The sequence below is a fragment of the Rhinolophus ferrumequinum genome, chromosome 2 (assembly GCF_004115265.2).
Source record: "Rhinolophus ferrumequinum isolate MPI-CBG mRhiFer1 chromosome 2, mRhiFer1_v1.p, whole genome shotgun sequence".
Taxonomy (NCBI): Eukaryota; Metazoa; Chordata; class Mammalia; order Chiroptera; family Rhinolophidae; genus Rhinolophus; species Rhinolophus ferrumequinum.
In genome coordinates, this window is record NC_046285.1 from 61647580 (window position 1) to 61661052 (window position 13473).

Here is a 13473-nt window from a genome sequence, read left to right on the forward strand (position 1 = left end):
ACATCCTGCCGTACAGGACAAAAAGATGTGGGGCGACATGGGGGGCAGCAAAGAGCTATCTGTTCTTTGTTATGGAAATTGATGTGTTAAAAAAAATGGAAGAAACCAAAATCTGTTTGTTTGCATTGACTTGATGACAGATAAATGTGTTATGTAGGTAGCAGGGGAATAAAATACTGAAAATCTAAGCAAAAGCCTTTTAAGCTGAAACAATCATCCCTATTATGTCCTAAGTATCACAGTGGTAAAAATTTGAACCTTGGTCTCTTGAATTAGCAGTTCCGGCTTTTCCATTTAGTGTTGAATCTTTATGTTCGGGAGGTGCAGACCTCGTTGGTTTAACTTTTTGGCAATTTTTTTTTAATTTATTGGGGTGACAATTGTTAGTAAAATTACATAGATTTCAGGTGTACAATTCTGTATCACATCATCTATAAATTACATTGTGTGTTCACCACCCAGAGTCACTTCTCCTTCCATCACCATATATTTGATCCCCCTTACCCTCATCTCCCACCCCCCAACCCCCTTACCCTCTGGTAACCACTAAATTACGTTCCCCAAATTAATTTTCAAAACCCCGTGGCCATCTTGTGGTTACTGATTGTTTTCTAATCCCCTCACCTTCCCCCTTACCCCCACCCCTCCCGCCCATCTAGCAACCCTCAGTTTTTCCTCTTTGTCTCCAAAACTGTTTCTGATTAGTTCATTCACTTATTCTTTTCTTTAGATTCTGCATATAAGTGAGATCATATGGTACTTATCTTTCTCTGTCTGACTTATTTCACTTAACATAATGTTCTCTAGGTCCATCCATGTTGTTGCAAATGGTAAGATTTCTTTCTTCTTTATGGCTGCGTAATACTCCATTGTATAAATGTACCACATTTTCTTAATCCAGTCGTCTACCGATGGGCATTTCGGTTGTTTCCATGTCTTAGCTGTTGTGTATAGTGCTGCAATAAACATAGGAGTGCATAAAGGTTTTTGAATTGGAGTTTTGGATTTCTCCGGATAGATACCTAGGAGTGGAATTAACTTTTTGGCATTTTTAAAGATAGTAGCATGTGGGGAGGGCTCAGGGAGGCCAAGAGAGAGGAAGTGCAGAGCTGCAGGAGATTCAATGTGGCACATGCAGTCCTCACAGCATTTGCACGTAAAGCATTAGTAAACCTCCACCTGGCAGCCTACTCTGCCTCTATAGGATTTTACAAATATTCTCTTCTGGGATGATTTTAAGTGTCATTTTACCCATAAGAATAAGAGTTTCACATTAAAATAGGAAAATGATACTCAGATTGTACTTTTCCATAGGCCTCAGGGGTAGAGGTGTAAAAGAGAGAGCAGCCAAATTAAAGGGAATGGTGTTTTTTCATGCTTTAAAAAAATCTCAGTATGTTTCTTATAGAGCAGGAATATAATGCCCATAATTTTATGAGCTTCATTCTTCATTAGTATAATGTACACAGGTGTGGTTGATGATAAACCAGCAAATATCTTTACGACCATTCTTTGGGAGCAGGGAAACAGATTGATGTACCCACCTCAGACACTCCGTGCTGGCTGGATCCGCGGTTCCTTATCGCTGTCCTGTTTTCCTTCTTCACTTGGTAAACGGTTTACCCTTTGATTTCCAACAAGGCATTTGGTTTCCACAGAATGGGACAAAGAGGACCAAGGATTCAGCATTCTTAGCTGAACTACACCAAGCTTTGGCTGTGATGGAGGATTTGATCAAGTCCTGTGAGTTGGCCGTGGACCTGGCAGCAGTCACTGGTTATCCGGTATGTCATGTTCCATAACAAGTTTTGGCATGTTTCACATGAAAGGCAGGCACAATATTACAAAGGTAGGAGATGCTGTGACAAAGTTTAAAACATGATTTATGGTAAAGGAATCTGACTCTGGGAAAAGTAGCCTAAATCGGTCAACAGATCTGTGCTATGAGATTCCAAGCAGCCCCTCAGCGTTTTCAGGAATCTTGGGTTGTATTCCTCATGGTCCTGATTATTGAGACTGACCCATGCTCTCAAAAACCTGGAACTCAGGACCCAGAATATAGATGACCAGGGGAAATTGCTAAAAGAGTAATTAATTTTCTGACTCATGGCACTATTAAAATATTAAAAGACTTTCCTCTTGACTCAGATTTTCTCCATGAAAATTACTTTGAAAATGGGTCCTAAGTGAAAGTCTAACTCCATTTTACACCACAGATCCCAGAAGAGGTCCAAGAAGCATATATTGTACATCCCTTCATCCAAAAGGTGGAAAGAAAATACCAAGAAAGGCAGTTCTGGGGAGTTGAGCCATCTCGACTCTAGCATTAGGCTTAATCCTGAACAGGCCAGTCCCAGGCATTCCAGGCAAAGCATCCTTCATAACTGTGTGATCGCCTGAGGACTAGAACATAAGTAATATTCAACTGGTTTCACTGTGCAGCACTCAGATTTTGACTCAGGTGTATTCGTTTTCTATCATTGTCATAACAAACCACTGCAAGCTTAGAGGCTTAGAATGGCACAAATTTATTATCTCACAGTTCCATATGGCAGAAGTATAACACACTCTCACTGGACTAAAATCAAGGTGTCTGCCCTCCTTTTTTGGAGGCTCTGGGCGAGAATCCTTTCCTTGCCTTTCCATCTTACAAAAAGCACCCACATTTCTTGGCTCATGGCCACTGTCTCCCCTTCAAAATGAGTAACAGTGGGTTGAGTTCTTCTGGCTCTGATTGCATCACTCTAACCTTTTCTTCTGCTTCTCTTCCACTTTTAAGGACTCTTGTGATTACATTGGACCCACCCAGATAGTCCATGATAATCTCACCATCTTAAAGTGAGCTGGTTAACAACCACAATTCCATTCAACATGTAACCTGACATATTGTAAGATTCCAGGGATTAGGGCGTGGACCTCTTTGGGAGGCTATTATTCTGCCTACTATACAGGGGTCAAGCATTCTGAGAATTATGTTTCAGACAGACACTTTCCTTCTCTTTTTTTCCTTTTCATTTTTACCTGGTTTTAACATACTATTAAGATACTGTAACATACTGTTGAGGTCTGGGCAGAGGAAATGACCTTCCTTTTTTTTTCCTTGTTATAAATCAAGCCATGCAAAATAATTAGGGGCAAAAAAACTGTCATTTTTTTATTCCCCTCTGTCTTAGTATTTCTCTGGACAGCATCTCGGAAACAGCCCCCCTGGGTTTGTGGTGATCTGGGCAGTGATGCTGTCACATTCCCCTGAGACCCCAGAGTGCTCTCTGCTTACTACTGATACATAATTCAAAGGGTATTCATGAACCACAGGGGGTGTGTGTGAGAGGAGATCATTTTCTTAGTAATAATTGTTTCCTTCTTGGGCTAAGGAAAGTCAAGGGAACAATTTGTCTAATCATTTTGGGACATCGTTCTATTCTTCTTATCTCTGAACATGTGTCAACTACTCCTATTAGATATCCATTTGCCATTTGCCTGAATCAAACTAATATCCCGGACACAGGGCAGGAAACTCCCAGCTATTATTCTGAGTGTAAATAACATAGGAGGAGGGAGTTATGAGAAAAGAATGATTAAACTGTGAATAAATAGCAATCAACCCTAATTTCATTCCAAGCCAGCTTCTGTGCAAATAAGATGAACAAATTTATAGCATTTTAGAGATGTTATACCAAGTGCAAAAAGCTTTCTTTCCCCATGTGTCCTCAGAATTGCACCTTTGGCATACACTCTATGATTTCTTTTTTGCTAAGACTTTATAGCTTACTTTACATACCATACATTAGCTAACTTATCCTGACAGTTTTGTATAATCCTATTGAATTATGAAGGAGCAGGAATTGGAATTTTCAACTTTCTGCTTGAGCAACAGATCCATGGAAAGAAGAGTTAGCTTGCTCAAGATCACAGTGGCATCAGCTTAGACTATTTCTTGGATCTCTTCGTTCCCTTTTCAAGGTGCCATCCTCTCAACACATTCTTTATCTGATTCTGCGTAGAGTTTACTAACAACACAATTGCTATTAACTCAGATCTAATTATCCTGAGATTCTTTGCCTCAACTTTGTAGAACTTTATTACAGGGTGTTTACAGTCATATGCTGTATGTATGTTTTTTAGGTTAACCTCTGAGTTTTTCTACTTGACATCCAATATTAACCTGGTTTTGTAAAGGACAGAAATTGAACTTGAGTAGATGAATTCACACTTAAGACTAGAACTAGAACAAATTCCCTTCTGATATTTACATTTTTTCCTTGCGTTTACTTGGTTCTTAGTTTATTTAATCACAAAAAACTGTTTAAAAATTATTTTTAAAAGGAAGGTTGTTTTGTGGAACGCTGAGATGTAATTTACTTGCCTCCATTTGCCAAAAAACTTTCCCCTTTTTCAATCCAATGCATAAAATAGAGATACATTTAGAGTCCTTTTAAATCCTGACTTGCCAGGAACAGTTCCAAAGTTGAATAGTAAAGGTTGAATGAAACATTTTTATTTCCTGGAATAAATTTGCATAATTCATTATAAGAAGCTATTTTATTGCAAGTTTATACTATGAGCTAAGGCCAGGTATTTTATTTCTATTTTACATCCCACTTTCCTTACATAGTGTTGGCTGTCACAGAAAGGCTGAGTAAATCATCTCAGTCACTCAAGGGAGCTGCCTTGTGCATCTTCCTGCCCTTATGACACCCGTGTCTAAGAGAGGTTGTAAGGAGTAAGTGAGAATAAGTCATAATTAAGGCACGTAGCCTATGCCAGCACCTTGTGGGTGTGGAATACAGACTTATTTGGGTACCAGGCTGCAGGGAAGGGGCCCCTCTGCTTCTGGCGAGTGTAATCATGGGCTCCTCTCTCCCACAGCTTCCGCTTTTCATTTCTGGATGGGGCTTTGTGCTGATTCGTTTATCCGAGGTATCCTGCTTATTTGTGCAAGACGTATATAGCTCTAGTTTATTTTTGCCGTCATTTCCCATATGCCAGCTTTTCACTTGCTCATTTGTTTGGGGGTAGTCCCTGTTCTATATCTGAGCTCACATCCATCAGATTCTTCAACACACCAAAGTGAGGACCACCCCACATTCTGTCCCTGGGGGAAAAACTCTTTGGGGGTATATTCACTTCCTGGAGCTGCCAGAACAATTCACTACAAATTGGTGGCTTAAACCCACAGAAACCTGTTCTCTCACAGTTCGGGAGGCTAAATGTCCAAAATCAAGGTGTCGAGAGGTCCATGCTCCCTCAGAAGGCTCTAGGAAAGAACTCTTCCTGGCTCCTCTCCTGGCTGTAATAGCTTCTGGCAATGCGTGGCACCCCTCGGCTTACAGCTGCGTCACTCCAATTTCTGCTTCTGTCTTCACATGACTGTCTTCTCTGTGTGTGTGTCTCTGTGTCTGTTTTTTGTCTTCCCATAAGGACACCAGGTTTTAGATTAGGGACCACTGTAATCCGATATGACCTCATTTTAACTAGTTACATGTGGGACCCTATTTCCAATAAGGTCACATTCTGAGGTTCTGGGTGGACATGAGTTTTTGAGGAGATGCTATTCGACCCAGCGCCGCGGCAGCACTGCATTGGCTCCCTCACAGTGCTGAACATCTAGTTTCATGACCCCCCCAGGCACTCATTAAATGCTAATAAATAAATAAATACTTTCTAAGGGACAAATATCTACAAGAGGTTGTACATGAGGCCTCTGGCTTTGGGACCAACTACGAGCTGATTAGAAAGAAAGAATACACATGGTTGAAAAGATGGCCACTAGTCCATCCTTGGTCCTGCTCTGGGGAATCCGTCCACCCGCTTCCCCCGGCAGTGGGTCACCTCCACACAGGCATGAATCCTGACTCTTTAGTCCCACCACAAGCATGGTCCTGGAAAAGTTTATGCAAGATGCCTGGAGGATATGCAGCTCAGCTGTTTCAGCTGGACTCAGACCCAGTGATGGCCTCCAGTGATCTCCAGTGATGACAAAACAGACTTCCTGAAAAAGCTGACCACAGAACCTCGGGACGAGTCAGAACAATAGCAGAGCCCAGCTCACAGAGGTGGGAACTGGACAATTCTAGGATTTCTGGCAGCTCTGGGGCCTTGGCCTGGGAGGGAGCAATGTCCTCACCTGTGCGCTCTGCCTATTTGTGAGGTATGACTACGCGCCTGCTGTCCAGTCCTCTCCCCACCCACAGACCTGTTCTTTCCCTCCATCTGTGTCTTTTCCTCTTCCTCATAGTTTCTGGTGACTCACCTTCTTCACTGCTCTGCTTCTTACTGTTCATTCCACCCCTCGACCTCTGGTGAAGCATCGCGTAGCGAGAGCTCCTGCTGCTTCCTGCCTCCCCCTCCGTTCCCCGTGGTTGAGACAAGGATCAGATTGGCTGGCTGACATCTTTTTTACACCAGGCCACTGTGGTCAGGGGATGGCCCCTTACTGGTGTCACATCCTTTGGTCAGTTGCCTCCTAAGATGTGAACAGCTGACGCTGCATATGGAGCGAGGAGGAAAGTACAGAGCTGATAAAGGACAAAAACATCACTGCCCACGGTTGTCTCTTCAGTGGGGCTGTGGGCAGAGCTGTTTACTATGGCCATGGCCTTGGCAGACATCTTAACTAGCATTGCCCAGCCCTCTACAGGTCATTGGAGAGTGTACACCTGGACTTCTTCCCTGCAGCCCCATTGTTCTGGCCTCTTTAAAAATTGCTTTTATAGCTATGACTATGAAGTGATCCCTCCACATTTGGCAAATGTGTTCTTCCAAACGGCTATACCTAGAATCCATTCATCTATCTGCTCTGGGATGTGTTTGAGGATGTGCTCAGTATTGACTTAGTGTCCCTTTATGAGGACCCATGGGAGAAATTTCTTTCACATTTTATTAACAGGAATTTCCATGCTTTTCCTGAACAACTGGTTTTCAGTATGTCTTTCGACATAATGAATCATGCAACTCACTGTGTTTCTGTCTGTACTGCCTACTAGAATAGAAGGTCAGAGCTGAGTCTGCAGCAAGTTTATATGGCTTTATTGTATGAGTTTTATGTACAACCTCTTCATCTTTTAATCTTTTTTCTCCCCCCTAATTTCCTCAGTTTTTTTCTGTCTGCCATAATGTACATATTTTTATAAACTGTACCAAATTTTTGAAATCAGATGACATATAAATACATTTTACAATAGAAACTACTGGTTACAATTGTTCATGTGGCAAATATGAAACACCTACTTTGGCCAGTTGCCTTGACTAAAACATATTTCCTATACTATTTATGTCTATATAGTACAAGTTGAAAGGGTTTAAACAGGAGAAAGCAATCACTGGCTTGAAGTGGCTACCTTTGCATGGCTCCTTGAAGGATGTGGATGGACTGAAAACATTCTCACGGAAGGGTCCTCAGGGATCCATCCCCCATCTGTCTTGGAAAGTGGTCAAGCTGAGCCTGTGCAACCAAAACAGGACCATCAAGCTTTCAGGAAAGAAGACCTTATAGCTGGGGCTCGTTGGCTCATTGTTTCTCCCTGAGGAGAATTTTACAAAGCAAATTTTACAAATGCAAATTTTACAAAGCAAAAAGAGAAAATTAGCACAGAAAATGTGTCACACACACCAGAGACATAATTCATTGCTTGCGAAGTTTTATTTTAGAATTTCAGAAGTATAGTCAATTCTTGAAAGAAGATATTCAGTTTGTTCAATATAAACAATAAACTATCAAAATGCTTAATCAATTCTACATAATATACTTATTTTTAGTATTAACCATCAGAAATTGTAGGGATTTAGCTCAGCTAGATGTAACTCAGAGAAATTTCTCTGTCCTAGTCCTGTTCAAATAATATTTCCTTTTGATGTTTTGATTCAAGGAAATAAATTCTTGATTATCTGCTTTGAGTGCTATAATTTTTGAAAAATACCACATTCCCAGCTCATCTCACTCCACTACCCTTTAGAGAGGGCTCAGAGAAGTTAGGGTCACCTCATTTGGACTTTCAACTTTCAATGAGAAAGGTGGGCTTGCTGGTGGACAGAGAGGCAAATAGACTTTTTTAAAAAATTTTGCGTTTGAGATTATCTTTACACTGTTCACTCACTCTGAAAAACACAGCATTGAAAGTAATTACCATTTCCATTACAATGTTATGAAGATTAAGTCATACTAAAGTTTTTCCTTTCAGAACAGATCTCAGTTCTCAGTTTCTTGTACAAATGAAGCAGCTGTTAAGATACAGAGGGAAAACATGGATTATCAAAGATCCATAATGCAGCAAAAATTGTCTCTCCTGAACACAATTAAAATGTTAATTTCTTGCCTTTTTTAAGTAGTGTCATGTATCAAAAACAAACAAAAGGAAATAGAATTCAGTTAGTTCAAATTAATTACAAGACAAAATATCAGAGTACCAGTATCTTGAATTCAGGTATTTCTAACATGCTTTATGTTTATTACCTCACATCGCTGAACTATTTCCTTATATAACTAAATGGTGCCATGCTCAGTAAAGCTCACAAAATTGATTTAGTGACGGATTAGCCCAAGTGGCACTTTGAAGATTGTAAACTTCAAATAAGCATGATTTATCATTTGAAAACGGACCCTTAAGCGTTCTTTCCCTGTCAAGTAATTTAACAGTGTCTTTCTGTTGCGTGTCTGTTTCTAAAAGGACGATATTGGAAAACTGGGTAAGCTGTTGATGCATGACTCTTTCAACGTCTGGACAATTCACAAGGATCGTTATAAGATGAAGGATTTTATTCGATTTAAGCCCAGCCAGAGGCAAATCTACCTATTTGAAAGGGGAATAGTGTTCTGTAAGATACGAATGGAGCCCAGCGACCAGGGCGCATCTCCGCATTACAGCTTTAAGAAGTCTATGAAGGTAAAGGGATCCTATTGCACCGGGGAGTCAGCACAACCCTATGGAGAGAAGCATGGTTATCCTTCTTTTACAAATAGGAAACAAGCTTAGAGAGGTGAGGTTAACTTGCCAAATGCCACACAACAAAGCTAGAATCCACACCCAGATCTGACTCCAGAGTCAGGGCTTGTAATCAGTCCCTAGACAGGGCCAGGCCTGGAACAGAGGTGACTTTGTGCTAACTGGAGAAAGAGAACCGTATAACCTTCTGTCTGGACAGTCATTAACAAGTACCCTCCTTCCTTTAGGCAGAGGAATGAAAGACTCAGTGATCAGAGCATGGGCTCTTCTGCATACAAGTATAGGAAGCGTGTGACCCTGGGGATTCTAGGAACCCATGTCCACACCAAGCATTGTCTCTCACCTATATAGGAAATATTTCATAGCTAGCAATGAGACACACCCACACACACACATCTATGTACTTGTGAGTAAAGTTGTTAATTTATTCATAGTAACTTTTGTTATTTATGTTTCTTAATGGATGTTAATTCAGTTACCGTTCCATAGAGTTTTGTGAGACACTTAGGTGTTAAAGGGGCGATGATCTCTTTGCTTAAAGTTGCGGCTACAGCTCTACTACATGTAGAATGATGTAGTCTGTGTTGTCCTCTGAAATAGATAAGACAGATGACACTGTGACCAAATTGTACTTTATACTCCTTGTACACAGCGAAACATTTGGAAGGAAGATGGAAGGAGAGAGTTTTTGGGGATAGAAAGGATTAGGGTAGGCTGATGCAGACAGTTTTGAAATCGGAAATTGATGATATAGAAAATTTTCCTATTTCTTTACAACAGTTGATGACACTTTCAATTCACCAACTTGAAAGGGGGAGCAACAGAAAGTTTGAAATTGCCAACGAAAATGGACTTGAGAAATACATCCTGCAGGTAGAGCTCAGGGCTTCCTCACAGGTGACCTCTCCTCTCCCTATTGTGTTCCCATGACTTGACAAGTGTTTTCTGTCTCATTATTCTAAAGGTCACCCAGAGAAGAAAAGCTCTGTGCATGTGATGTGATGCTCACAGTATTTTCTTATCTGTAATTACAGGCAGCTTCAAAAGAAATCAGAGATTGTTGGTTTTCAGAAATAAGTAAATTATTGATGGAACCACAAAACAATATTAAAGGTAAGGTTACCCTAGTTGACTTTAGCCTGGTGAGGCATACTGTTTACAACATTGAGGTGGATGTGCTGATTGGGGATATTGTTAAAGAAAATGACTTGCCAGGAAAATAACTGCGGACACATTTTTATAGTATCTGGAAGCACCTGTGCTTGCTTTAGATTGTGAGTGTGTCCCTTGTAGTTGTGTCTCACACAACATCCCTAATTGCCAAGATCTACTTTCTCAATCCAATATCCCAAAGCCACCCAAGAAAATGTTAATGGAGATTTAAATGGCCAATACTACTTTCAGATGCTGTACTACATTTTTTTTAAGTTGAGATATAATTAATATAACATAAAATTCACTTTCTTAAAGGATACAATTCATTGGGTTTTAGTCTATTCGCAAGGTTGTGCAACTATCATTACTGTCTGATTCCAGAACATTTTCATTGCTCTCTCCCCAATAAAACCCTACACCCCTCAGCAATCGTTCCCCATCTTCTCCCTCACCCCAGCCCCTGGCAACCACTCATCTACCTTCTGTCTCTGTGGATTTTCTTATTCCAGACATTTTATATAAATGGAATCATATAAAATGATGGCACTTTCTGTCCAGTTTTTTTCACTCATCATAATTTTTTCATTGTTTATCCTTGTGGTAGCATATATCAATACTTCATTTTTTTCATAGCTGAATAAAAGTGCATTGTATGGATATACCATATTTGCTTATTCATTCACCTGTTGATGAATTTGAGTTGTTTACACTTTTTGGATATTGTGAATCATGCTACTATGGAAACTTGTGTACAAATTTTTATGTGATCCCATGGGATATGTATGTATGTGTATATATATATGTGTATATATACACATACATACACAGGGGGTAACAAAAATGTATACACATTTTAAGAAAGGAAAATTATTAAAATTGTAATACTCAACATATACCGATATCAAAAGATGAATACAAGTCATGTCTGACTTCTGCAGTTATGAGAGGTGCTCAAAGTGGTTACCATCAGCATCCAGACACTTCTGATTACGGTGAACTACTGCTTGAGCAACGTTGACCAAAGTGTCCACTTGTATACATTTTTTGGCACCCCCAGTATATGCTGTGCCATATGATAACTCTGTGTTAACTTTCTGAGGAATTTCCAAATTGTTTTCCGAAGCAGCATCATTTCTCCTTCATTCTAGCTTGTTGTCCTTTTTTATTATTACATTCACCATTCCAGTGGGTGTGAAGTGGTAGCTCATCGTGGTTTTGATTTGCATTTCCCTAATGCAAGTGATAGTTAGCATCTTTTCATGTGCTTATTGGCCATTTATATATTTTCTTTGAATAAATGTCTGTTTGACTTCTCTGCCCATTTTTAAATTAGGTTATTTGTCCTTCATGGTTGAGTTGGAAAACTTATTTATGTATTCTAGATCCTAAACTCTTATCAGATATATGATTTGCAAATATTTTTTCCCATTCTATGGGTTGTCTTTTTACTTTCTTAATGATATCTCTTGAAGCACAAAGCTTTTTACTTTTGAATAAGTCTAATTTATAGATTTTTTTCTTTTGTTGCTTATGTTTTGGTGTCATATCTGAGAAACCATTGCCTAATCCAAGGTCATAAAGATTTACACCTATGTTTTCTTCTAAGGATTTAGTTTTAATTTCTAAGGGTTTAGTTTTAACTATTTAGGTCTTTGATCCATTTTGAGTTAATTTTTGTATATGGTGTGAATTAGGAGTCTACGTTCATTCTTTTGCATGTGGATATCCTGTTGTTTCTGAACCATTTGTTGAAAAGACTGTTCTTTCCCCCACTGAATGGTCTTGACACTTGTTATGGACTCAAGTGCCATAACAATGTTTGTGTTTCCCCCAAATTCATATGTTGAAACTCTAAACCCTCCCACCACCACCATGTCATGGTATAGGAAGTGAAGCCTTTGTGAGGTAATTAGGAGTAGATGAGATCATGAGGGTGGAAACCACTTGAATGGGATTAGTGTTCTTATAAATGCCATGGGAGAGCTTGCTTCTTCTTTCTGCTCTCTGCTATGTAAGCATACAGTGAGAAGTCAGCAATCTGCAACCCAGATGAGGGTCTTCACCAGAACTCAGCTGTGTTGGCACCATGATCTCAGACTTCCAGCCTCCAAATCTGTGAGAAATAAATTTCTGTTGTTTATAAGCCACCCAGTCTATGGTACTTCGTGATAGCAGTCAAAATCAAGACAACACACTTGTTGGTAATAAGTTGGCCATAGATGTAGTATTCTTGGTTGATAGTCTTTTTCGTTAAGCACTCTGAATATGTCATCCTACTGTATTGCAGCCTCCACAGTTTCTGATAACAAATAGGCTATTAATCTTATTGAGGATATTTTTGCATGTGTATGACAAGTTGCTTTTCTCCTGTGCTTTCCACATTCTTTCTTTGTCTTTTGACAGTTTGATTATGATATGTCTAGGTGTGGATCTCTTTGAGTTTATATTTCTTGGAGTTTATAGATCATCTTGGATGTGTAGATTAGCGCTTTTCATCAAATTTCAGAAGTCTTTGGACATAATTTCTTTAAATATTTTTTCAGCCTCTTGCTCTCTTATTCTTCTGGAACTCCCATTATGTGTGTATTGGTATGCTTGATGGTATCTTACAAGTCTTTAAGGCTCTTGTTATTTTTTTCTCTCTTTTTCTTTCTCTTCCTCAAACTGGATAGTTTCAATTGACCTATATCTAAGGTCTCTCATTCTTTCTTCTGCCTGCTCAAATCTGCTACCGAGCCACTCTAGTGAATTTTTCATTTCAGTTATTATACTTTTCAACTCAGAATTTATATTTGTCCCTTTTTAAATATAATTTTTCTTTATTTATATTCTCTATCTGATGAGAGTTTTTCTCAGATTTGCCTTTAGTTCTTTATATATGGTATTCTTCAACTCTGAACATTTTTTAAAGAGCTGATTTAAATTCTTGGTCTAGGAAGTCCAACATCTTGACTTCCTCAGCAACAGTTTCTATTGACTGCTTTTTTTCTTTTCGTTTTTTCTGTGCATGGGCCATACTTGTTTCCTTGAATGTCTCATAGTTTTCTGTTGAAAACTGGACATTTAAAATAACATAATGTGGCAACTGAAATTCAGATTCTCCTCTATCTCCAATACTTGTTACCGTTTGTTTTTATTGTTGATTGTTTGTTTAGTGACTTTTCTGAACTAATTCTGTAAAATCTGTATTCATTTTCATGTGTGACATCGAAGTCTCTGCTCAGTTAATGATTGGGCAGAGATTTTCTTAAATACCTGAAACCAGTAAATATTCCAGTGTGTTTGCCAAGGGGCTCCGTGTGGATATTGGGGCACACCTCAAACACTCAGCCAGGTAGAACTAGAATTTGAACACTTTAGGACCCAAACTAAGTAT

The 13473-nt window shown here is 39.4% G+C and overlaps 1 protein-coding gene across 5 annotated transcripts in view; it reads left to right on the forward strand.

Annotated features, from left to right (window-relative positions):
• The window catches only part of MCF2L2 (MCF.2 cell line derived transforming sequence-like 2), a 213319-nt gene that overhangs the window by 174663 nt on the left and 25183 nt on the right, over window positions 1-13473 (forward strand). For all 5 annotated transcript variants that reach the window (XM_033121699.1, XM_033121707.1, XM_033121716.1 and 2 more), the window contains 4 exons: window positions 1659-1784; window positions 8667-8882; window positions 9723-9815; window positions 9977-10055. In XM_033121699.1, the coding sequence (XP_032977590.1) occupies window positions 1659-1784; window positions 8667-8882; window positions 9723-9815; window positions 9977-10055 (514 nt within the window). The remainder of the gene's footprint in view (window positions 1-1658; window positions 1785-8666; window positions 8883-9722; window positions 9816-9976; window positions 10056-13473) is intronic.